Source organism: Anser anser (genome assembly GCF_964211835.1).
Source record: "Anser anser genome assembly, chromosome: 2".
NCBI classification, from domain to species: Eukaryota; Metazoa; Chordata; class Aves; order Anseriformes; family Anatidae; genus Anser; species Anser anser.
In genome coordinates, this window is record NC_139721.1 from 59,375,085 (window position 1) to 59,399,327 (window position 24,243).

The 24,243-nt window shown below is 36.2% G+C and overlaps 1 protein-coding gene across 4 annotated transcripts in view; it reads left to right on the plus strand.

Moving 5' to 3' along the window:
* DOK6 (docking protein 6) overlaps positions 1-24,243 on the plus strand; it is a 238,630-nt gene that overhangs the window by 147,303 nt on the left and 67,084 nt on the right. For all 4 annotated transcript variants that reach the window (XR_014579799.1, XM_083824245.1, XM_083824243.1 and 1 more), the window contains exon 5: positions 3,621-3,810. Coding sequence is in view for 3 of the 4 variants with exons in the window: in XM_083824245.1 (XP_083680371.1) it covers positions 3,621-3,810 (190 nt within the window). In the remaining variant the exon portion in view is untranslated. The remainder of the gene's footprint in view (positions 1-3,620; positions 3,811-24,243) is intronic.

Sequence of the window (24,243 nt, forward strand, 5' to 3'; positions counted from 1 at the left end):
TTTTCCACCTGAAAATAGTAGCTTCATAAAATTCATATATGGAGAAAGAGTTTCTTCCAGATAGAATGTGAATGTTTGCTTTCAAAGCCTCTTATATGGATTTGACCAACCTGACTGCCTCCTTTCATAAGCACTTTTTCCCTCACATTAAAGCTGAAATGAAATTAAACCTCTGATTACAGGATTGGAATGTTGTCTGTTCAGATCTTCATCTGGGATGATTTAGGCAAAGGAATCCAGTGATAAAATGATTAGAACCAGGACCATTAGGCCTCCCAGTCGTTTTTTTTTCCCTAGTACAACTGCACTTCGAACTGAAAGACTGAGAACATTTCAGAGCTGCCGCCAAGTCTCCATCTCAGTCAATATGCCCATTTTAACAAAGCCTCTTCTGCTCCTGTTCTCTGGAAACCATTATTAAAGGTCATCTACTTGCAAAAGCCCAAATGCTAAACACTTTTATGTAGACAAAGCGTATGACGAAGCATTGCTGTGCTTATTCAAGGAGATGGGAAAGAGCAGCTACACTGAAAACAGTGTGGCAATATATCAGCTCATCTGGAGTCCTCCACTCCCTAAACTTTGCTCTTACCAGTTTTAGAGGAGAGAGGAAGATTGTAATGCTAAAATGATGAGGAATTGTACCTGCTCAGTCTCAGTCTTGACTTATCCAACAGAATAGCATCTTCTTGTTTAGCTTCTTCCATTTCCCTATTTGCTGAGGCCCTCATTAACTTCCATGTATTTAATCTTACCACCCAGTGGACAACTATTATCTCACCCCACTGATACACAGGTGATGACTGATCCACAGAGAAGCTAAATATCTCATTCAATGTGATTCAGAAAATCTGGAAACTGAATTCAAGTGGAACTAATTCCAGACATCCCAAATCTAGACTACGAATGACTATTCTTGCCAGTATGAGTTTAAGGGCAAAACTTGCCTCTAAAAACTGAATGATTTTATTACCATTATCTAGAAACTTGTTCAAATGGACAAATTAGACCCTACATTTTAATTCTTGAAAACATTTAATAGTATTCACATTTTTTCATGTCCTCAGTTTCCTGCTATTTTAAAGTGTTAGTAAATTTTAGCTTCAAAAGCACGTTTGTATGCTTTCTTTTCTTGCCAATTTGAATAAGTACCAATAGTCCTACATTTTGCCCTGCAGCTCATGGTCACTTCCATCAGGCAGAATTTCTTTAATTCATGACACCTCACCTTAGACACCAACCTCCACTACAAAGTAAATGAATGTCTCTTGACCTTTCAAAGATACTGTATGTCCTCAAGATCCTTCATGTCCTCAAATGCTTCAGAGAAGTTGAGCATTTTGAGAGTGTTCTGGTGGCTTCTAAAACAGCTTGAAACAGCCTTCTGTCTTCAACAGAATAATTCAATGTCTACTTTGGAAAATAATTGCACCTTTCAATTTTCTGTGCTGTCCAAGTACTCTGTCAGCGAAGAGTTAAAGGAAGGATTTCACCTCTCATATAATAGTGCCCTACGCATACTGTGTGACTTGTGTGTAATGGTGAGGCCTAGAGAACCAGCTGATATGCTGAATCTTTCTTTCAAAGACTGGAGGTAAGTAATAGGAAGCAACAGCATGGTAGTGTAAAACTGGAGTCTAGTATATGATAAAATCACATCTGCATAGCTCCTAGGCAGTTTTGTATGACTCATCACAGCAGCATTTAAATACTGAAAAAGGGCAAATATATACAATTCCATTGTAAATTGTGTTATCTTCTCCACCATTCCTTTTCTGATGCAGTCATTGGCCTGTACCTCCATGTGTGAGATTTCTGTTTATTTCAGTAGGCATTAGATTTGACCTGTGCCCAACACATAACTCTGAGAGTTAGGGGAAGTTCTTTTCAGCAATTTCAACAGCATGTGCTAATCTATTTATGCTGTATATCAGAAGACTTTTACAAAACATCAGGAGTTTTGCACTTGGGACCTTAGTCCTAAAATAAAAGTTTTAGGGATAAGACCATTAGCTTGATTAATGAGAACTGGAGCCTGGGAGAAGAGGTTGAATGGCTATGAGACAGAGTGAATCAACTGAGGAGTCATCAGTGGGACAAAATGAAATTGACTAAAATAGAATAACATTGTGGATGACAAGTTTGCATACAGCTATGCAGGACAGCAAATCTTACTGCTCACCCAGAAGTTCCATTAATTCTTCAGCCAAACTTTTGTTACTTTATTGACACTCACACACTCATTCACAATTCTGGCATATTTTATATTAACTCACTTATTTGCAGTATTTTCACTGATTTGTCAAAAAAGTACATGTAACAAACAATTTAAAATGGAGTAATAATGTTGGAGTTATTGACCATCAGACACAACTGGAAGCTGCATCTCATTTTGACTGTTATGATTATTTCTCTCATTTTTTACCTCTGATTTCTTTAAATTCCTTCCTAATTTTTAAAAGAACACTATGAGAAAATACAGTGCAAATAGCGTGTTCAAAATATTCCATGCCAAACTATCATTCATTTATTAAGTAATAGGAGAGAACGTTTCTAGCAGGCATCCCTTCAAAGTACATTTTTCTAGTCCTGTTCATAGAATGAGCATTCATCATGTTCATGCTTCTAGTTTTTCTTACTTTTTTTTTTTGTCAACACCTTTCAATATAACAGTATTGACACTTTGCATTTCCAACCTGTTTCAAAAATGAAAGGAAAGCCTAAGGTTCCAGTGCCTTTAGAGATTAAGTACTCTAGCACTTCCAAATGTACAACCTGAACATTGTTTTCCTTTCTTTGTAGAACTAACATTAGTTATTCTTCAAAACAAATTACATTTTACTTTAAAACCCTTTTACTATTATTGTGGTTTGCTTATTTATTTATTTTTCATTTAAGTTAGTTTTTGTTTTGCTTATTAATTCACTCGCAATATAGGCACTTCAGAAAATTGTTAATGCCCTTGAACTCGTATTACAATGACAGCACTATGAAGTAGAAGTGCAGCTGATAGCAGCTGATGTTGAGACCATAATATTATGTAGTGTTAAATGAGATTTTTCAAGAAATCAACTGATTATTAAAAATGTTCAGAATTTTACTGAGTTGGCAAATAAGTAGAAACTGAATGCAAAAGAGTAATTATTAACAGGCTTCAATAAATAAACCTGGGTTTGCAAATTCAGCTTTAGGGGCAATGATTGTATAGACCTGTTTTGCCAAGATACCTATAGTTCTATTCTTTGAGAGAGGAGTCTCTATCAGAGTTCAAGCCATTGCAAATTTTGATTTGCAAAAAGTCATAGACCTTACTGTAAGGATGCAGATTTCAGTTCAGTTGCTGGGGTCATATATTAAAAAGTACTCTGAAGATCATGTGTGAAAGATCTTTCAGTCTGCTGCATTATTTATACTGCAAAAGAAACGAAAATTCTCCTCTTGGAGTATTGGCAACACTTCCTGGGCATCAGTTAATCCCCACCACTGTTCACAGGCTAGAAATTTGGCCTTGATATCTGAACCTTCGGTAACTAAAGACTTTATTGTTGTAAATATATATATATATTCAATGTTAAGTCTTGCTTAAACTGTCTATGTCTTATTCTGCTTTTGTCTTCCAGAGCGATTCAATGTATATCTTATGCCTACACCAAATTTAGATATCTATGGGGAATGTACAATGCAGATCACACATGAAAACATCTATCTCTGGGACATCCACAATGCCAAGGTCAAGCTGGTCATGTGGCCTCTGAGCTCTTTGAGGAGATATGGACGTGACTCAACATGGTTCACATTTGAGTCTGGAAGGTAAGAGTTAAGGAGAAACAGCAACAAGAAGTAAACAGTGATTTTTGGGAAGCACTCTGATAAGTTAGATTAGCCTTTCATCTTAAAGTAAGAAAGATGGAATACATGGCTTCTCCATAGACTTCCATTTGTTGAATATCACATTTCAATATATTCAGCCCAGTGTTCAAAATAAACATTAATATACCTCATATTTAAAATGAGCATAAACTTTATGGTTTGTCACCTCCCCTGCCTCTGATTTTTATTTAACTGCCATTGAACTGTCATTCTTAGGTTTTATGGGTCTCACTATGCTTCTACACTAGTGTGCTATATATTTGAGAAGAGTTGATGCAAAAGAAGTGAATTCTGGATCATGGAAAAGGCTCATTGTACAGGGGAATAGCTTCCATCACAGTAGATATTACTTTTTTGGGTGTTTCTGATGACTGATTGCCACCCTGGTATATAATTGCAAGCAGGACTACAGAGAACATTGTGAGCCCATAAAAAGGCTAGCTCTATTTTTCTGCCTGCAGTTTTAATCCTCACTGCCATTTCTTTTCTCAGAACAGTTTTAAATATCCATGAAGACATAATTCTTTCTTCTATTTAATAATGTTTTTCCAAAAATCAGCAATGGCTGACCCATGTTTCAGTTTAATTTCAGTGATTAAACTGTGGGGTTCATGCAAGTATACAGTTTTAGTAAGAATCATTTGGTAAATCATACCTTCCCTCAGGCCTTAAACTACTACTTCATGGGAAACTAAAAGGAGCGTGCCTGCTCAGCACCAGAAATTACCAATCAGTACCATATTACTCTGGAGAAGAAGGGAAAAAGAAGGGGGGAGGGGGGAGAGGAAACTAGGATTTAGCTTTATCTCATTCTTCCTGAATATCCCATTCATCTGACTCTTTGACTAAATTTGTATTTTCAAACATGTGTTCTATTAAGGGGGAATGGGGTGATTTCTGCATAAAAAGGTAATGATTGAACTGTTTCCTTATACAGATTAGTATATCTATCTGTCTTCTCTTAATTGATTCTGAAGGAAACTCTCTTTGGAAATGAGAATCGTCATTAACTCAAAATTAAAGTGCTAAAACTAATTCAAATTAATCACTTGAAGTTGATTTGTAATACACTGTTCAAAATGTGGGTGTGCTTCTTCTACAGTATTTTCATTATGAAAAATTTCATTCTATACCATCCTGAAATTCTAACTTTTTCAGGATGGTTGCCTTCTGCACTGGTCTATTTCTATCTATTGCACATCAGTACTAACAGACTGTATATAGTGACTGTATTTATTCAAGAAAAACGAGTTTTATCTCTCTGTTTTTTCAAGCCTCCCACAATATTTTAATTTCATACTAATATCTAAATATCATCATCCTCTACATCCACAGGCCATGCAACCTGATGAAAGTGGATTGTTTTCCTGTGTTTTATTAGCATGAGCTAGCTCTGCCTTTATCTGTCATGCTTTATTGACTTTGATCTGATTCGTCCCTTTTACTTGCTTGGGAATGATATATCTGTCTGATTTGGAATTGTGTAAGGACTAGATTTTGATTGGCAGAAAAATATAGAGGTAAAAAATAGGACTAGAGAAAAATACAGTATCTTCAATAACATCTGAAGCCTATAAAGGGCAACTCTAATGCTCATTTTACAATCTGCTGTTGATTTGTTTTTATTTTTTAAATCAGCATCTTCTTTCTTATCTTCCTGAGACATTAATTTATCATTGTCCCTTGATCTCCTAGTATCTTAATACAGTAAATTCCTGATGCATGCTGTCTTATCAGAAGCAAAGCGCTCATCCATGGTTTATGAGAATGTTACACAGTAAAATCGTTTTTGCTTTAATTTTTCCCCAAGCCTTAAATACTAAATAGAGGCAATTTCTTTAAAGGAAATGTTTTGAAATAGGTTCTTATTTTTTACTGAGCTTTAGCAGTTATGTTAAAGTATATATGAATGTGCTCAATTTGCATGAACATTGAGAGCTCATTTTCATATATATTTATTTATTATCCAACCTCAATTTTGGTATTACTTTCACACACACACACAAAAAAAAAATCCCTCACATTAAAATAAATGGACATATTCACAACAAAGTACTATAACAAACAAGTGGATCAGAATTAATCTTTCAGACAATTAAATTTATCTTTAATAAACATATTGCCTTGCATTTAAAAGGAATATGTATTCAGATATATAAAGCTAAAGTATTCATTTATATAATGAAATCTAATAAGTACACAATTGAGAGTATGTCTAAATCATGGGTGGAATGAACACAGATTTCTTTTTTCTGTTGTGTTTTCGACTGAATTGGAGTTTCTGAATATGTATCTTTGTACTAGCTAGGAAGTTAGATGTATCCTTATTTTTCATTATTTAGCAGATTGGTGAAAGTAAATATTTCTTGCAAACTGATTTAGTCATTTGCATTCTTTGATATTCAAGTTCTGCTGAAAAGTGGGGGAAGAACAATTTTGTGTGGCTTAGTTTGATGCAGAATGGTGAGATTCTCATTATTTAAAGTATCTTATTAAGGGCAATCACACTCAATTAATCTATTGATCAAAAACAGTAATTCACATCTCTGTTGGGCACTACAATGGCTTTGTACTGATTAATGCTGTACATCTGATATAGTGAATGGGAATTCAGTAATTCAGAGCCCCAAAGGACCTAGCATTTACTTTTTCCAAGAGCCAGGCTTTCCACCTAACAAGCTTCAGATTGGCTTGACTGGTTTTATTGTTGAATTATCAACAATTTTCCTTAAGGTATGTACACAGGTAATGTGTTCAGATAATTCATTGTCATTATTTTGGTTATTGGATGTGTTGGAGACACTGTGCCTAAGAATGCAGTTAATCTCTGCAAGTTTCTCTTGGCGTTTATGGAATTGCCACTTCACATGGGTGTTAATCCTTGACTGACCCTGAAATGGCAAACAAGTTCCTTATGGAAATGCCTACTCAACTGTCTAGATGAAGATACTGTAGATACGCTTTGGAATAATTAATTTTATGCAATCTAAGAAACATGCCAGAAAAGCAGTAAAATAGGTACAGATAAATTATCTCAAGGTCCACATTAGATGTGAAGACACTGTTTTCAGTGCCAGAGTTTCAGGATTCATTTTTCTGGTGCAAACCAAACATTCTAAAGGCCATAAACAATGTTTAAAATTTACTGTATGGGAACTACAAAAGACAGTTATCCAAGCTTTCCTTTTGGCAAAACAAGCTGGCTGAGGCACTTTTTGTAGGAGCATAAGAGGAGACTCCTAAGAATTGATAATTTTTTCTCATATCTTGGGGTAGGACACTGTGTAAACATATATGGACGTTTCATTGTTTTTGAAGTGTTCTTTTTTTTTTTTTCACTTTGCTGCAATTCTTCCATGGACATTAAACAATATTTTCTGTCTATGGAAACTGTATAGTCAAGTCTGTTAATATCTGAGATATCTGAGAACAAAAACAAACAAAAAAACAGTCAAGCTGAAGTCAAGTACAGTGAGAAGTTGCAATAAGGGAATATGTTGTGGAATGCCTCCAGCTGAGCAGAGAGGTAAATATGCTTCTGGAGTTTTGAGGAGAATAAAAGTAGCCACGAATCCATGACACCCTCCTTTTTCTGAAGTATACTTTCTTCTATTTCATAGACAAGATGTAGAAATTTAAATGATTTCAGTATTTCCAAATTTATTCATGCTCTGCATTTGAAGAACATAGTGTGAATACTGTGGCATTAAATCACACTAAACTTTTGCTTCTTTATTTGTCTTTGATTGTGTTTTTCTCTTCATGAGAAAAAAAAATAGTAATGAAATGTGATATTCCATGACACATGACACTTCAAAGATCTGGAATCTGTTTGTTTGGTTAAAAAAATATTAAGCTCAAGCATGGCAGAGTGGTTACATGAGACTTCCTCAGATTTTGTTTTCTATGTATGTGACCCACAACTGACATACTCATTTTCTCAGTGCATACTCATTTCTCATACACAGATGCTAGGGTTATCTGAAGCAGAAAGTTCAATATTTGCTTCAGGCACTACATCTGACTGATATCTTTCATTTGTCTGTCAGTGTTCTGTGGTGATTGTGCGAATGTGAAAAGTATTAGTCAATTAACCCTTAAGTTTTGGGAAACATCCTCTTTTTCTTCCCTTATGTGAGGAGAGGTCCCTTAGGTATGTGCCTTATGAGACAGTTGTTCTGGGACTTCACATGCTGGCGTATGTAGCAGCTCACGTCTACACCTCCCTGAAGAAAAGCATTTAACTCCTGATTGCTAGTGGATTGTCTAAATCATGCAATAAGCTTATCATAGGTTCAGACTAATGAGGTTATTGCTATGTAATGTGTGAGCAGAGAAGAAACAGGCAAAATAATTCATACATTTGTAATCATATTAGGACTCAATTATTACTACTACTACACATTTTAACTGTTGAACTCCATAGTGGGCAAAAATTAATCTCATATAGCAATTCTGAATAACTGTAGATGCCCCAGCACGTGGTCCTTTACTCTGAAGGAGTTGTATTAACCTTTAATCTTCTACCTCAAAATACAGGACAACTGAAACATCTCAGACTTGAAATGTAAAGCTATAACAATGCTGTTTCACCCATTTAAAAAATAAATAAATCAACAGCACAACTCAGGTACTCATGTATACAAAATGCTAATAAATTTCATAATGGTGCTCATTTATATATATATATAACATTTACATTAAGAGACAGGGTTTCTGTTTTAGCTCTTAAACACTGTTGCAACCCCCACCAAGCCAATTTTCATGAGCTGATTAAAAATGCTGAAACTATGCAGCTAATTACCTATACAGACAGTAGGAGAGTGTTAAATACCTTACGCAGGGAAATCCAGAAGGCAACACTTTTAACAGAGACTATCTAGACAGCAAGAATGCTAAACACAAGTAAATCCTCCTTTTCTCCAAAGCTTATGAGTGTAGTACCATCAACTAAGGAGGTTTGAAATATCCTCTATGTACTGTGTACTGCACAAATGTAGAAGGAAGTAATCAAAATGCAAAGGGTGGAATTTGCAAAACAAAAGAGCATTGTTCATGAATATGTAGGAACCTTTGCAAAGGCATACTTGCACATACACACACAGAGAACTGCAGAAGCATTGAGGGGCGTGTTTTTAAACATTTGTAAGCTCCATTTGTTGTCAGGAACTGTGTTTCCTAGGCCTCAGCTGGCATATAGGTTTATTCTAAAGGTCATTGGTTTCAACAGTAGTTTCTTGTGTGTCACACATGAAAATCTGCAATGGAAGTTTTATTTTTCCCTCAGTCTTGGGACTTGATTATTCTGGAATCAAGTCTCATAGAGCATGACTGACAGCCATAACTCAGGAGCTGAGAAGCTTACGTCAGCAGGCTGGTCTTGGAGGGTTTGCCTAATATCTGCCAGATTCCCTGTTCTCAGCTAGTGTTAATTCATTGTTATCGCAAATAATATGTTCACTGATAAAATGCCTATTGGCATCTTTTTATTTAACTTTACTAACATATATCACTTGTGGAGAATGAGGGCAACCACTGATTTCTTTGCTTCAAAAAGAGGTCGTTGGAGTGGTTTGGGCATTGACAGAACAGTACAGCAGTTCCAGAAGTACCTCTGTGTTCTGGATATAGCAACTGTGTGACAGCAGAAACTCTAGTGCAGGAATGTTCATGGTTGTTCTTTTTATTAGGCATTGAATTCTTGCTTGTGATTATTAAGTTGAATGCTGTTATTAACAGAACTTTATACACAAGTATATTACCTATATACTTTTGGATACATACTTACATGTGTGAACTCAGTGTACCCAGGACTGTGTTGGAATATGTGTGACGGTGGAAGGTATTATTTTTTTTCTACCGCTATAGTTATTTCAAATTTCATTTAAGAATCAAACAATAATCATTAAAGAAATTAAATTTTTTATTAAATTAGTTTTTTTCACTTCCATTAATTTCATTAATAAATGATTAATTCCATTAGCTATGCCATCAATTAGAAAAACAAAATATTCTCCACTGTAAAAAGCTATAGCTATAAAAAAACAAGAAAGTAATGTTAAAAGTAAATTGATGAGGAATTTTCTGTCATTTGCTTTTTGTGATTTTTTTTTTAATTTTATGTTCGTAGAAACCAGAGAACACTTCGGATATTTTGGTTAAAACATGCTCAGAAACTGATACAGATTTCTCATCACTTCTCAACACCAATGATATCCAAGCTGTTTCGTGACTATTTGCTACAAATACAAATACATGAAAAAAATATTTTACAGATGTATTTTACTTATAATATAAAATATGTATTATTCCCAATTGTATAGGGAATACAATACAGTAGCAAAATGTCTATACATACAAATAGCCAGGCCTGGAAGAACTATCAAATTGAACATTTGTGGGTAATTCCTTTTATTTTTTAGATAGTGATGGCGTACTGTGGTGAAATACAAATGTCCATGCACTAAATTTCAGTTTCTGTTTTCACAAAGCATTATCCTAAGGAGAAGAAGATGCTAATAATTGAAAACCATATCACAGCTTTCCCAGCATTATCATGCCCCCCTCAAGTCTTTTACTGCAACTAAGTGTTCTCTCATTCTAAATTAAATTAACTAAAGAATTCTCAAAATACTGTCACATAAGGGAGATGGAGAGCACTTTATACACAGTGCCTGCTCAGAAGCATTCTAGAAAGTGAGGCTATTTTTGAGGTGGGCTTGACTGGTCCCACAGGCTCTTTTAATCTTCCGCTTATTTATAAGGTACTGAAGGAAGGTTTGTCCCTTAGCCCCTGTTAGAGGAAATGCTATTAGCTACTGTGTCCCTCCTAATAGTACTTCTTCACTATCACAGTAAGTTATTGCTATTATTGCACTATTAATAATTCTGTACTCTGAGTAATAGTGTGATGGTGTGTGATTTATTTCAGCTGTAAGTAGTCACTTGTCACATATTTTCTAAAAAGCTTCCATCTTATTAGAAAGAGGGGAGGGAAAGGCAGTCTAATGGAATCCTTCAGTTTCAGCAGTTCCAGACATCATTTGATCTTTCTGACTTTTTGGAAGAAAACTCAGTACAGTGCTATAACTCAGCAAGATGCTTCATCTAGTTGACTATCCTGTCGGTGGCCAAAAAGTCAAATATAACATTGCATTTGCATGACTTGTTTGAACCAGTGCAACAAAGCAGATTTTCACATTTTAAAGACAGATATAGACACATATATACTTGGACAAGCTTGAGAAGTGGGAGTATGTGAACCTAGTGAGATTCAACAAGTCCAATTTCAAGGTGCTGCATCTGGGTCAGGGAAATCCCAGACATGAGGACAGACCTGGTAAAGAGCTCATTGACAGCAGCCCTGCAGAGAAGGACTTGGGGGTTCTGGTGGACAAAAAGCCTAACATGAGCCAGCAGTGTGTGCTTGCAGTCCGGAAGGCCAACTGCATCCTGGGCTGCAACAGCGGAGGCCAGGGATGTGATTCTCCCCCTCTACTCTGCCTTTGTGAGGTCCCACTTGAAGTTCTCCATTCAGGTCTGCACATTCCCCAGCACAAGAAGGATGTGGAGCTGTTAGAACAGGTCCAGAGGATGATCAAGGGGTGGAGCACCTCTCCTATGAAGAAAGGCTGAGAGAGCTGGGGATGTTCAGCCTGAAGAAGAGAAGGCTAGGGGAAGACTTCATTGTGGACTTTCAGTACTTAAAGGGGACTTATAAAAAGATGGAGAGAAACTTTTTGCTCAGTCAGATAATGATATGACAAGGGAGAATGGTTTTAAACTAAAAGAAGGGAGATTTGGGTTAGATGTTAGGAGGAAATTCTTCACTCAGAGGGTGGTGAGGCACTGGAACAGGTTGCCAAGAGAAGTTGTGGATGCCCCATCCCTTGAGGTGTTCAAGACCCAGCTGGACAAGGCCCTGGGCAACCTGGTCTAGTGAATAGCATCCCCGCCCATGACAGGGGAGTTGGAACTAGATGATCTTCAAGTTCCCTTCCAACCCAAGCTACTCTATGATTCTATGATATATTAATTTCTTTCCAACTTGGAAAATATCCCTCCTTTAAAATGATATTTTAAATGATCTTTGATACACTTTTTGAAAACAGCATCTTGGGATGAATGACAGAAGAGGCTTTATTTTCCTTAATTGCATGCTATCATGCCTGAAAATTCATAAAAGTTGGCATTAAGTAAATAAAAGTGCAAAACTGCATTTATTTGTATGCAGTATATAAAAAGAAACAAACAAAATTGAAACCCTCTGATAAGTACCATTTACTGTTAGTGACGGTATTGAAGGAGAGTTTAGATGATGACACAGTGGAAAACCCTGAATTTCTTTCAGATGATGATTGAGGGTGCCTTATCTTTTTTAGTGGAAACTGATTGGATGATACATATATTTCTGGTGCCTTACTTGTCTAAGAGGACTGTCACTGCCACCAGAGAATAAAGAGTGACAGCAGTGATCCAAACCAACAGTGGTCTGGAGACAATCATACCATGAGTGTGTTAAAGGTGTTTTGCACATACAGTGGATGTCAAGTGGACCAGCTTGCTGGGACTAATAGAAATGAAAGAAATTGATGAAAAACTGTTTTGTGGGGGGACTAAGTGCATGGAATCAGAGGAGGAGACAGGAATGTGGTGATGAAATGCATAGGCTGGTAAAACAGAAAAAGAAAGGGATTTCTGAGTAAAAGCAAGGTACCTGATTTTTTTAAAGAAGCACTGTAACAACTTTTGGAATACATTTAGCATTTCAGGAATAACATCTAGTCAGAAAGTGTGGAAGATCTGAGCACAAAGGAGCAAGAAAAGGTTAGTTGAATAGATGCTTGTTATTGGTAGACTGACCATCTTAAATAGTTCATGTCACAGGTACTTTGTCATTTTATGGTAGGCTTCTTTAAGCCCCATTGGACCAATTTCTTTCTCAGAGAGGAAAAAAAAAGGCAAAAAAAGAAAAAAAAAAGAAAAAAAAGAAAGAAAAATGAGCATGATTAGCTCTCAGCCTTAGAAGTGCAGATGAAATGGAGGGCAGCCAAGAAAAAAGTGTTCAGTGCATGAGGAAGTAGTGTCAAATAGCTGGTAAAAAGGACCATCAGAGAAATTAGAGCAGAAATAGTAATACACAGAAATAGAAATGTATATTAGCATTTGTCTTGAGACTAATATTCTGTCTGTGATATGAAGGATACCTATAATATGAATGTTCCAGAGTGAGAAAATAGGAAAATACTTCAAAAGACTTTTGTCAGGTATACTCAAAATGGTTTTAATGGCATACACGAAATAGCCACAAACATGCCCAAGCTATGATGCATAAGTGTCTAGGGAAGGTGTGGTCATCTTTCACTGCATAAGAAGTATCCATTATGTATGATTTTGCACATAATGGAATTGTGTCTTTTGTATTCTGCCACCTATAGTGTTTGCTTTTTGGATAGCTATATATAAATGTTTAATGAAACCAGTAGGTCTATAGTTAATGGATTTTTTTAACCTGGCATACAAAATCATGGACAGAAGGGCTTGATACAGTCCAGTGTTCAGAGCAGTTCCACGTCTGTTATAAATTTCTTATAAAAATATTACCAAAGCAGTGCAGGACAGTGGCAGCTTAAATTATGAAACATTGAACCAGATGAGTAAGCTCGAGTTTAAAAGTAGCTTGTTAGTGTTTTTGTTGTTGTTGTTTTGTTGTTGTTATTTTTGTCGGTTTATTTGTTTTTCACAGCAAAGGTAGATTGCTTTTTTTCATTTTGCTTTCTAACAATGCCCCAGATTCAATGAGAAGAGAGCAGGCACACTGTGCTTGAAAAGCTTACGAATTAAAGAAAATAGATTTGAAAAGGTTATGCATTAAAAAAATGGATTTCATGCTTTTAGATTCTACTCTCCCATATTTGTTTTGAAGTCTGTGTGTTTCCTCTCTGCTGGTGGATTTGTCAAGGAGCATTTCTTGTCAATTAGTAGCATCTCGTGCCATGCAAGAAACTGGACTGAGGGAATATTTGCAAAGAATAGACAGTGGCACATACACAGAATCACCAATACTTGCCATTCTTACACTCTTTTGTTTTAAGCAAAATCCTCACCAAAACTAACCCAAAGCATTTCTTTCTCTAGTACAGTGTAAGTAGTTTCACACAGGACTCATAGTAGATATTCAACTAAGAGAACCTAATCAGTGTAATTGATCGCTATTAATCAGGGTTAGAAATAAGCATTTATCAAAACATCAGAAAATGGATAGCCATGCCAACCAGCAAAGTTTTAGAAATATGATACTTCTTGGAAAATATGTGGCGAGCCAGTCTAACTATGGAATTATAAACGGCAACTACTGATTTGTAGTTATTTTTCATCCTTTTATATGCTTTTCCTCTCCTTTTTCTGCATCATTTTGGTCCATGTTTCCTTGTGTTCATTTTCTTTTGCAGGCCACCTGCCACTCATTTTTTAATCTCTTTGTTTTTACACTCCTTTTGTGTGAAGTAAATACTAGTACCTTTTCCTACATGCTTACTCCTGTAATTGAAAAGACTGTCTACTTTTACATAACAAAATTTCACAGAAATGTTTTAAGGGTTCTCAAGTACTTATCAAGTTGCTACTTATCTGAACACAAACTATTGCTTATTTTAACAATCAGGCTAAAGGGAAATTCTTGCAGAGATTTTTCCCCTTGCTGGAAGCACCAACAGAAAGATATCATATACACAGTCAAAGTTGGAGTCAGAGATGCCAGGCAAATGCAGTGTGATTTCTTTGATCCATAATAGAATTGCTGTTGTTATCAATTGAGAGAAGAAGGGAAAAAATGTCTGTTTCAATTCTGCTTGGCTTAGGTAAAAGAGGAAAAGTTAAAGAAAGTGGGAGGAAAGTCATGTTTCCTCTCTACATACCACAAGTAAAAAGATGGTGGAAGTTCAATTAACGTTTTATATTTGTGGTGGGCGCCATGCCTTTCATGTAATTATTTTTTATATTATGTTATTATTGCACATACAGTTTACGACCAAAGGACTTAATTGACTGCTTGTATCTGTATGCACGTTTAGCTAAAGTTAAGACCAGGAATGTGGTCTTAGCTAAGGTCTTCTTTTCTTACTGTGAGCACCTGAGAAATCAACCTTTTTTTTTTTTTTTTTAGCAAATCCCCATCCTGTCTCATCCCCAGTGTTTTTTCTGTCCCATGAATTGCTGCTGTGGCAGGCTGCTCCCAAACAACAGCTGACAACCTGTCAGTTTTGTGATTAGTGTTGGTGAGTCCTTGGATATCATTAGCATATGTTAATTACTCATTAGTGTACGTACATAGCATGGTGAGTGTCTCTGGACAACCATGTGTGCCCATAATATTTGCATATAACTTTCTGAAAATTCCTCTTTCATCAAAGTAGTCAAAGCAGTAGCTCTCATACTTTGCAGACAGAGAGTGACATTTAAAGAAAACAACAGTGCTTATATCCCCATCACAATAAAAACATAGTGTACGGAAAGTTTCAGAGTGGCTGACCACAAATGCTTTAAAGTGGCCAAACCCATTAACGCCGGTGCACTTAAAAGAGGGAAAAAAACAAACAAAAAAAAAAAACTTGAAATGTCTTATTTTTGAAGTAATGAAAACTCACAAAGCAAACAGCATGGAGTGCTGTGTTCTCCCTCCATTACTGCTTTGCACTTTGTGTGTCCCACTTTTGATATGGGAAAATACAGCTTTATTTTCCATAACCTAGAAAAGCTGATGTTTTGAATATACATCGTAATTAACTACAATTTGCTTTTCTTCACATGTTCTATGGTACTGAACCTGGCTTTATATTAGCTCATTAATATTTTTTACTTCTAGTGTCTTAATATTTACTCAAACACTAAAAACGTTAACTTTATTAGTTCATTACTGTTCAACCCTCCAGAAATTTTCCCTGGTCTCCTTAAAGGAGTATATACTTATACTTTTATCAAACTTCAGGAAATACCTGTGTCCTCTGCTTCTGTCAACATAAAAAGTCAAGTAACAACACAAACACAATATCTGACTGCATCATGTTAGCTACAAAGTGTTTCCAGTAGCATTTAATATGTAGAGGCATTATAGGAAAAATTTTCCTATAGATCATTTTGAACATGGTCCTACATTTAAAATTTTATATCATATTATTGGTAAGTGCAGATGCAAAGTGTGTTTTTTTGTTTTATTACTTCTTTTTGGTTGAACTTTTAGGTTGACCATGATCAATTACTCCAAATATTGTTGGCATATGTGCAATAGTGTCCAGTATCATAGCTTTGGAGCACCCCCAGTTCCTCAAAAATGAAATAAACAATTTTATCTACTAGCATTAGTTCCTTGGCTGCTACTTTGCTAACATCTGTAAATTGGCAGATGCCTCCTTTACAAAACTCTGTTTCCAGAGAGATGATTGAATAAGTTCAGAGTTGTGCCTCATTGTGTTCAGAAACAACTTGGACACTAGCAAGTCTAAGCTAAGAGGATTTCCACCAGCAACACCCTCACTGGGAGTAGTCCCAAACATAACAGTGCCTTTAGGGCTTTAAAAGGGTAAAAGAAGAAAATGAAGATCCTAAGTTGCTAAGTTTTATTGCCTCTGTTGTAGCAAGTAGTGATGCACTGCCAGAGGGTTCCTGTATGCTTTTGTTTTAAACAGTAGTGATCTTATTTGAGTTTTATCTCTAACAATTATATATTTGGCAAAATCAGTGTTATTGCTGTAGATTAATGCCACTTCACCTGTTTCTCTACTTAAGACAGTGAGAGGAACTGAGTAATATTGTTATGAGATGTGCTTGCCTTCACTAGAGAATAATAGGGTGGCAAACATCCTGTAGCAAATAACTGTATTTGAATATGATCCCATGTTCCAGGACTTGGAGACTATATCCCTTTCATTCAAAAGTGACATGAAGAATAATAGCTGAACCATGCTGAGTGAAATAGCTTAATCAAAAACATTTAGCTGTTTGTCATCTTCATAACATCTTTATTTTTTTCAGACCATTGTTTTCAGTTGTCTCTTTGCAGTACACCCAACTGTAACTGTTGCTTCTGCACTAAAATGATAATAGTGATATAAGAGTTCTTGGTTTATCTTTCTCAGAGCTGCTAAGGACATATAATCTTCCAAGACACTGTTAAATAGTATTTCACCATTATCAACAAGGTCTGAGCTTTACAAACTCACAGAACTAATTTTTCAGGAACATTTTCATTTTTGTTCTGTTAAATTGTAAAAAATGCAAATGTCTTGTGTATTTAAAAACATGATTGCTTTTATTATCCTCCCTTTGTTTTTGATCAATTTCCTTTTTGCACTATATATATAAGATTAAAAAAAATAAATAAAAACAGGAAAGAAAAAGGGAAGGGAAGGGAAGGGAAGGGAAGGGAAGGGAAGGGAAGGGAAGGGAAGGGAAGGGAAGGGAAGGGAAGGGAAGGGAAGGGAAGGGAAGGGAAGGGAAGGGAAGGGAAGGGAAGGGAAGGGAAGGGAAGGGAAGGGAAGGGAAGGGAAGGGAAGGGAAGGGAAGGGAAGGGAAGGGAAGGGAAGGGAAGGGAAGGGAAGGGAAGGGAAGGGAAGGGAAGGGAAGGGAAGGGAAGGGAAGGGAAGGGAAGGGAAGGGAAGGGAAGGGAAGGGAAGGGAAGGGAAGGGAAGGGAAGGGAAGGGAAGGGAAGGGAAGGGAAGGGAAGGGAAGGGAAGGGAAGGGAAGGGAAGGGAAGGGAAGGGAAGGGAAGGGAAGGGAAGGGAAGGGAAGGGAAGGGAAGGGAAGGGAAGGGAAGGGAAGGGAAGGGAAGGGAAGGGAAGGGAAGGGAAGGGAAGGGAAGGGAAGGGAAGGGAAGGGAAGGGAAGGGAAGGGAAGGGAAGGGAAGGGAAGGGAAGGGAAGGGAAGGGAAGGGAAGGGAAGGGAAGGAAAGGAAAGGAAAGGAAAGGAAAGGAAAGGAAAGGAAAGGAAAGGAAAGGAAAGGAAAGGAAAGGAAAGGAAAGGAAAGGAAAGGAAAGGAAAGGAAAGGAAAGGAAAGGAAAGGAAAGGAAAGGAAAGGAAAGGAAAAAGGGGGGGTGGGGTCAAAAATCTCCACAGAGTGGGTTGTTCTGCATATACGTATTTATTAATTACCTACACTGATTAAACAGTGCAAAGTGAATTGAATACTGACACAAGATAGCAATTTGCATGTTCAAGCTAGTATACTTTTACTTAGAGGTGATAAAGCATAAACAACACCATTCAATCTTCCCCATCAAACTGTTGATGTTTTATGAAACTAGTATTTAAGCAGGAAGGAATAAAGTTCATAGTTATAGTCACATTAAAGTATTTGGGATTTGGCTTATTAGACCAGGATATCTCCTCTTACTGGCTAAAGTTTAGTTTCTAGTGTTGAAGAAATAGAAAATGTAGCCTCTGTATGGTATGTTTACCATTAAGTATGGATATATTTCATAATTTTATGTCAACCTCAACATTCTGCTTCTTATGCATGACTCCAATGAAGTCTGCTTCTCTGCTTTTTGTACTTTAACTAGCATTGGAAATGAGTTACTAAATTTAACTCTTCAGCATTATTTCACATTTATTCTGATACACCATGGTAATTAAAATAAATAAATATATTTTAATGGCAATACAGGAGGAAGTTTGTTAGTTACCCAAATAAAAATGGTCTGAAAAAAAGTCCAAAAGAGAGTCCTGCTTATTATCAAAACCAAGCCTTGGGGAAAAAAAAAAAAAAAAAAAAAAACTAATTTTTGCCACTGTCTCTTAACTATGTCTTATGATGGACAAGAAAATATTGGTGGAAATGAATTAGAGAATTACAGTGGTGGTGGACAATCATTCAAGCATTGGTATAGTCCAGAGAAAGGCACAGCTTTCTTTTTGTGCTTCCGTTAAGCAAAAAGTGGACAGCATCTGACATGCAGGAATGGGATAGTGTCCCTGAAGCTTTAACAATGAGATATATGCCCCACTAGTCTAAATGGGCTAAAACAGAGGGCAGCACAGACACAGCAATTGTAGAAGCAGCCCAAGAAATGAGAAGAAAAATTTCCCAGGAGGCATAATTACCTCAAGTACTGTACAGAAATCTCTCCCATCTGACAAAACAAATAAAAACATGTTTTCCTGATAAAAAAAAAAAGTCTATATTGTATTATATTATACCCCTAAAATCGTCACTCGGTTTAGGCAGAAAAAGAAGTAATCTCATCATGCTTTTTTGTTGTTGTTGTTGTTGTTTTGTTTTGTTTTAACCATGACTGCATATAATATCTTAAAAAGCTATGTAACTATCACTTGGAAAGTATCACGGTCCGCTAGGAAATAATGGAGAAGGACTGCATTCCTCTGAGTGATTGAATGTCAGCTCTCTTGGAGAAAATCATCACTCCTTTCCATCCTTATGCTCTCAGAATTGCAGAATGATGCCATAAAAGGACTTATTAGGAAAGCTGTGCGTTTAGTTCTTTTAGTTGAAAACACTGAAGATGACTCAAGAAATACAAGATCTGACCTTGAACAAATCTAAGCTGCATGATCAAGTAACTGAGCTAAATCATGTGGCAATACTCCATGTTTCCTGTGTTAACTTATGCCAAATTCAAGGAGATTTCACATGAAAGAGACAATTTAAGATTAAACACTGCACTACTTCATAACCCATATGCAGGAACAGTGGAAAGTTACCCATCCCAGCTGAAGTGCAACAACATTATAATAAATTTTATAGAGGAATGTCTACAGCCAGCAATTAGTAGATATCTTACGTAATTACTTTTTCTTGTTGTATATTCTTGCCAGTAAATAACTATAATCTAGGGGGACAGGCAGATGCGTCATATATCAAATAATTTTCATTATTTGCTTCTCAGATCATGAAATTGCCAGGATATCCCTGTCTGACACTCCAATGAACCTCTGAAATGCTGACAGCAAAGCAAGGCAATCTAACTCATTAGTCACATAGGATGTGAGCAACAGACAAGGCTCAGCAGTTTTTGAGATTCTGTGTCTGCTTGTTCTGTGTTTTGCCCTTTATATTGCTGCTGTGCTTTGTGTTGGTGATTTCCATTTCCCTTTTGTGGATATTTCACAGGACATTTCACTACTTTCACTGACCTTGTCCCACATTTAGGGCTTTCTATCCACGTCTGTATCTGAATTAATTACACTTTCTGTACATTTCTCTCATTAATTGTCTTCTCTCTGCTTCACTCATAGACCCTTCCTGGATCCCATACATATCCTATTTTTGTAGTTATCTTTTTTCTTACTGAGTCACCCACAAAATGTATCACTTTTTTGATTGCTTTATTGTAAGTCAGATTCTTAGCAACATTTTCTTGCTTCTTCCTAGTTTTCTGTCCTTTCAACATAGAAGTTCACGTTACAGTTTTATAAAAATCTACATTGTTTGTTTTAGAATTCTTGTGATAACTATTCCTAGGTATAAACTGAGTTGTTGTTTTTTGTTTGTTTGTTTTGTTTGTTTGTTTGTCTAAATATGCTCCCATCAGAAGGAGTTTATATGTTTTTCTTGCTATTATTATCTCAGGAAATAGCAACTTTGGGAGGAAGCAAGTTAGCGTGTGTTGAAAGTTGGAGAGAGCAAAGCTTTTGGACCCTCAGGGGAGCTTTGTATTCATTTCTCTGTGAGCTCTACTGGTTAGCAAGTCTGTGTTTCATGTGTGCTGTGTGTAACGTCCTTGCACACAAAGAACAAACAGGATTTCTGTCAAACTGGCTTAGTCCAAGTTGAGATAACAACAAACAAGAAAAGAACAAAAGTGAAACATCCACAAGGGAGACAGTGGATGTGCATCTCCTTTGATAATCTAATTAAACTGAAGGCAAAATTGCTACTTTCTACCACTTTTTAGAAAATCAAAGCTGTAGTAGCAACACAAGAAATAAGTACCTTGGTTCAAAGTTAAATATTGCATATCATATGGCTCTTTCCCAACAGACATACGTATCTTTGAGGCTTTAAAGAAAGGCCATTTATCATTTACTGCTCCTCTTGTGACAGAGAAGGTTTGCTTCCCTATATCAAAACTGACCACATTCTTTGCATACAGGAAATAAGCACTAGCTAACTTCTTTACTGCACCTTGAAGTATCTGAGTGAACAGCTTTGCTTTTTAAAGGAAATCATCTTTCACACATTGAGTGTGGACTATGCTACAGTAATTGCATTCATTTTGGTACTGCTGACTTTTAGCACTCAGATTTCTGGACAATACTTAATCATGATCTAGTCTCATTCAAAAATTAAATTCTATTTTTATTTAAAGAACTAGAAATGCCAAAAAAGGGTACTAATTTATTATGCATTAGTTATTAAGAGCTATTAAGAGTTATTGATATTAAGTATTTGTTAATTCTAAAAGTTATTTGTTCGGTGCCTATTTGAGGATATTTACCATTGTAAAGTTATTTTCCTGTAGTTCTATACATTGCTGAGTAATGAATTTACAAATCGCCCATTATTTCTTTAATGCTAAACTGCATATGGGTAGAAAGAAATCTCTCAAAACCATTAAAATATAGATCTATGAAGAACTAAACTCTTTCTAGTTACAATTGTCATTGTTTTAAAGCAAAGACTTATAGCAAATAATGTTCCTAGGCATCTCATATTTCAGACAACCTTCATTATTGTGAAAATACATTTTACAGTTTACTGAAATAGTGAAATGAAACTGTCAGGCATGAGAGTATGAACCTCTTTTTGGCAAAAAGTACCATTTGTATATGGTGGTCAAGTCAACAAAGTTTCCTTTTTGGAGGGAATTCTATGAGGTTACTATATGGTATTGATTTTGCTCTAAAAGACAAACTTCTGTAGTGAGCAGAGGCAGTGGGAAACCATTATGCGGATTTGGGAAAGATTGAGAACATCTGGCAGGAGTGGTGGGAAAATCTCTTTTGGTTGAACAGAAATCTTACCTTTGAGTACAACCAGGAACTTTCATTGTGGATATCTGAATCCACAGTGAATCCACATAGTTCTTATTTTAAGAACTAAAAATTTTATGATGATTTTCAGACCTTTTGTATCTACTTGTTTCATTATCTGCCCATTTATATAATTCTTTAACAATAGAGGAAAAAATATACTTTTCTATTTCAGTCAAAGCACTTCATACATTTTAATGCATTGAATCCTTAAATATCCTAAAGCATAGTTTAATCATATCCCTGTTTTAAAGTTGGAAAACACAGAAATAGGGAAGCTAACATCGGCATTTTTCAAGCATCCACAGACTGCTAAGTCTCTCATAAAAAATTGAAGTATACAAAATCAGTGAATTTTTTTGACAGTGAAGGTCATATCAAGTTGGGAGAGCTGCAGTGCAAACCTGTGGCAGTACCAGGAAAAGAAGAGTTCCACACCTTCATTCTGTCTTTTCTCTAATGTGATTTTAGGAAATATAAAATTTATATGTTACTAAATGGACATAAAATAATTTTTGTTTGTTAAGAATAAAAAATGGAGAAAACTATTTTGCAGAAAAACAAAAAGAAATAATGATGAAAATTTTTGGTTTATGCTCTGGAGAAGGTCATTTTTCATTTCAAAAGATTCTAGAAAAAAGAGTTTTTAAAAGTTTTTGAGGACAGCTTGCAAGCAACAATAATTTGATTGAATTTTAATTATAATTCACTCAAAAAAAAAAAAAAAGGATCCATCAAGTACAACCACATGTGGTGTGTATTTTGAACTAAGAGTATTTAATTTACCCGCAGTTACTTCACATTCACTCAAGCAACATGTTAGCAAAGTTAAAGCTGAAACTGTAGTTTGAAATGGACAGTTATCTGGCACCTAAAAGAGGCTGCAGGAAAAAAAAAAAAAAAATACTGTCTTTGCTCTGCTGACTATGTTTTGATTGTATATAGAACATGTCCAGAAGTCTGTTTTAGCTTATTTGTTTGTCCATTCTCTTCGGCCAGATAAGTAAAACTTCCCTGTCTTTTCAGGAAAACTCATAGAGCACACTTACCCCTTTCCCTGTCCCCATCATGCTTCTTCTAGTTCCATAAATTCTTCTAATTCAGGAGTTCTTCTAATTCAGTGCGTTTCAACCTTCCCTTGAAAGACTGTAACTAAACCTGAAACATGCCTCTCCTCTCAGTGTCCTAACTAAGGTCTAATCACTTTTCATTTGAATGAAATAATAAAATATTGAGGAGCTGAACAGGAATACTTCACTATAGCAAAGGGAATCACCTTTTTGGAAGGCTGCTTGCAAATAACAAGTTTAGATGTCAGAAAGGGAGTTTCATTCAAAGTTTTTGCTTTTATAGAGCTCAGGCTTCCAGGTACTGTTGGCTTCATTTCTGGTGCCTTTAAGTCATGTTGAACATAAAAGGGCTATTTGGCACTTGAACAAATGAGGCCCATAATTCTCCTCCACCTCTAATTTTGAGCCTCTGCATGTATATCGTACACTGTTAGCTAGGGAAAACCATAATCCTGGGAGGCTGCCATCAATAGTTTTCTGACATTGGCGTGACATGTCTGCTGTGGTCACCCGCTCCAACTGGAAAGCTGGTCCCCGTGGTGCCATCCTGGGTTGTGGGAGCGGTGCCGCAGGGGTGCAGCAGCCTGCATGCCTACCTCCAACTCGGCGGCACACACACGATACAGGATGTGATCGAATCAGCAGTGGGGGCGATTAGGTTTTGCTCGGCCAAAATAAACAGCTTAACTCCTGAATCTTAATCACACTCCATTGCCTGTTTCCTTGTTTTTATCCCTGTAGGATTTTTCATCGTCTGAAACCAACAAAGAGATCATATTTTGCTTCAGTTTCTGAAACCTCGTCATTTTTTCCAGACTTTCCATTTCACGCTGTTTGAATTTTATTAAGATCTTTTTACACAAAGCCAGAGTACCAGCTATATGATGCCCTGAGGGATCTCAAAGACTGTTGCTATAATGTCTCAAAACTCTTGAGACATTTTATTTCTACCATAAGCTCTTTGGAGGAGTGTGGCTAAGGATATAAAGTATCTTAAATGTTTATAGCAGGGATCTTGGTCTCCACTGGAATTTAATGTGAAAGTTTGGGTATTTTTTCCCATTTGTCTATTAATTGGCACATCACATTAGTACTGATCAAATAATACCTGTCTGGAAAATGGCTCATATTTTTCTTACATCTTGGGATGGGGGGAGACTTTTTGTTTCAAAAGTATGGATGTTTGTAACATCATGAATCATCTATTCCTAAAACTATGACTTTCTTTTCAACATCTCAAATGGTCATTACTAAGTATGTTCACCATTTTGCAGAAAGCACCTCTATTTTACGTTTTATGTTTCTGCTTCCAATACTT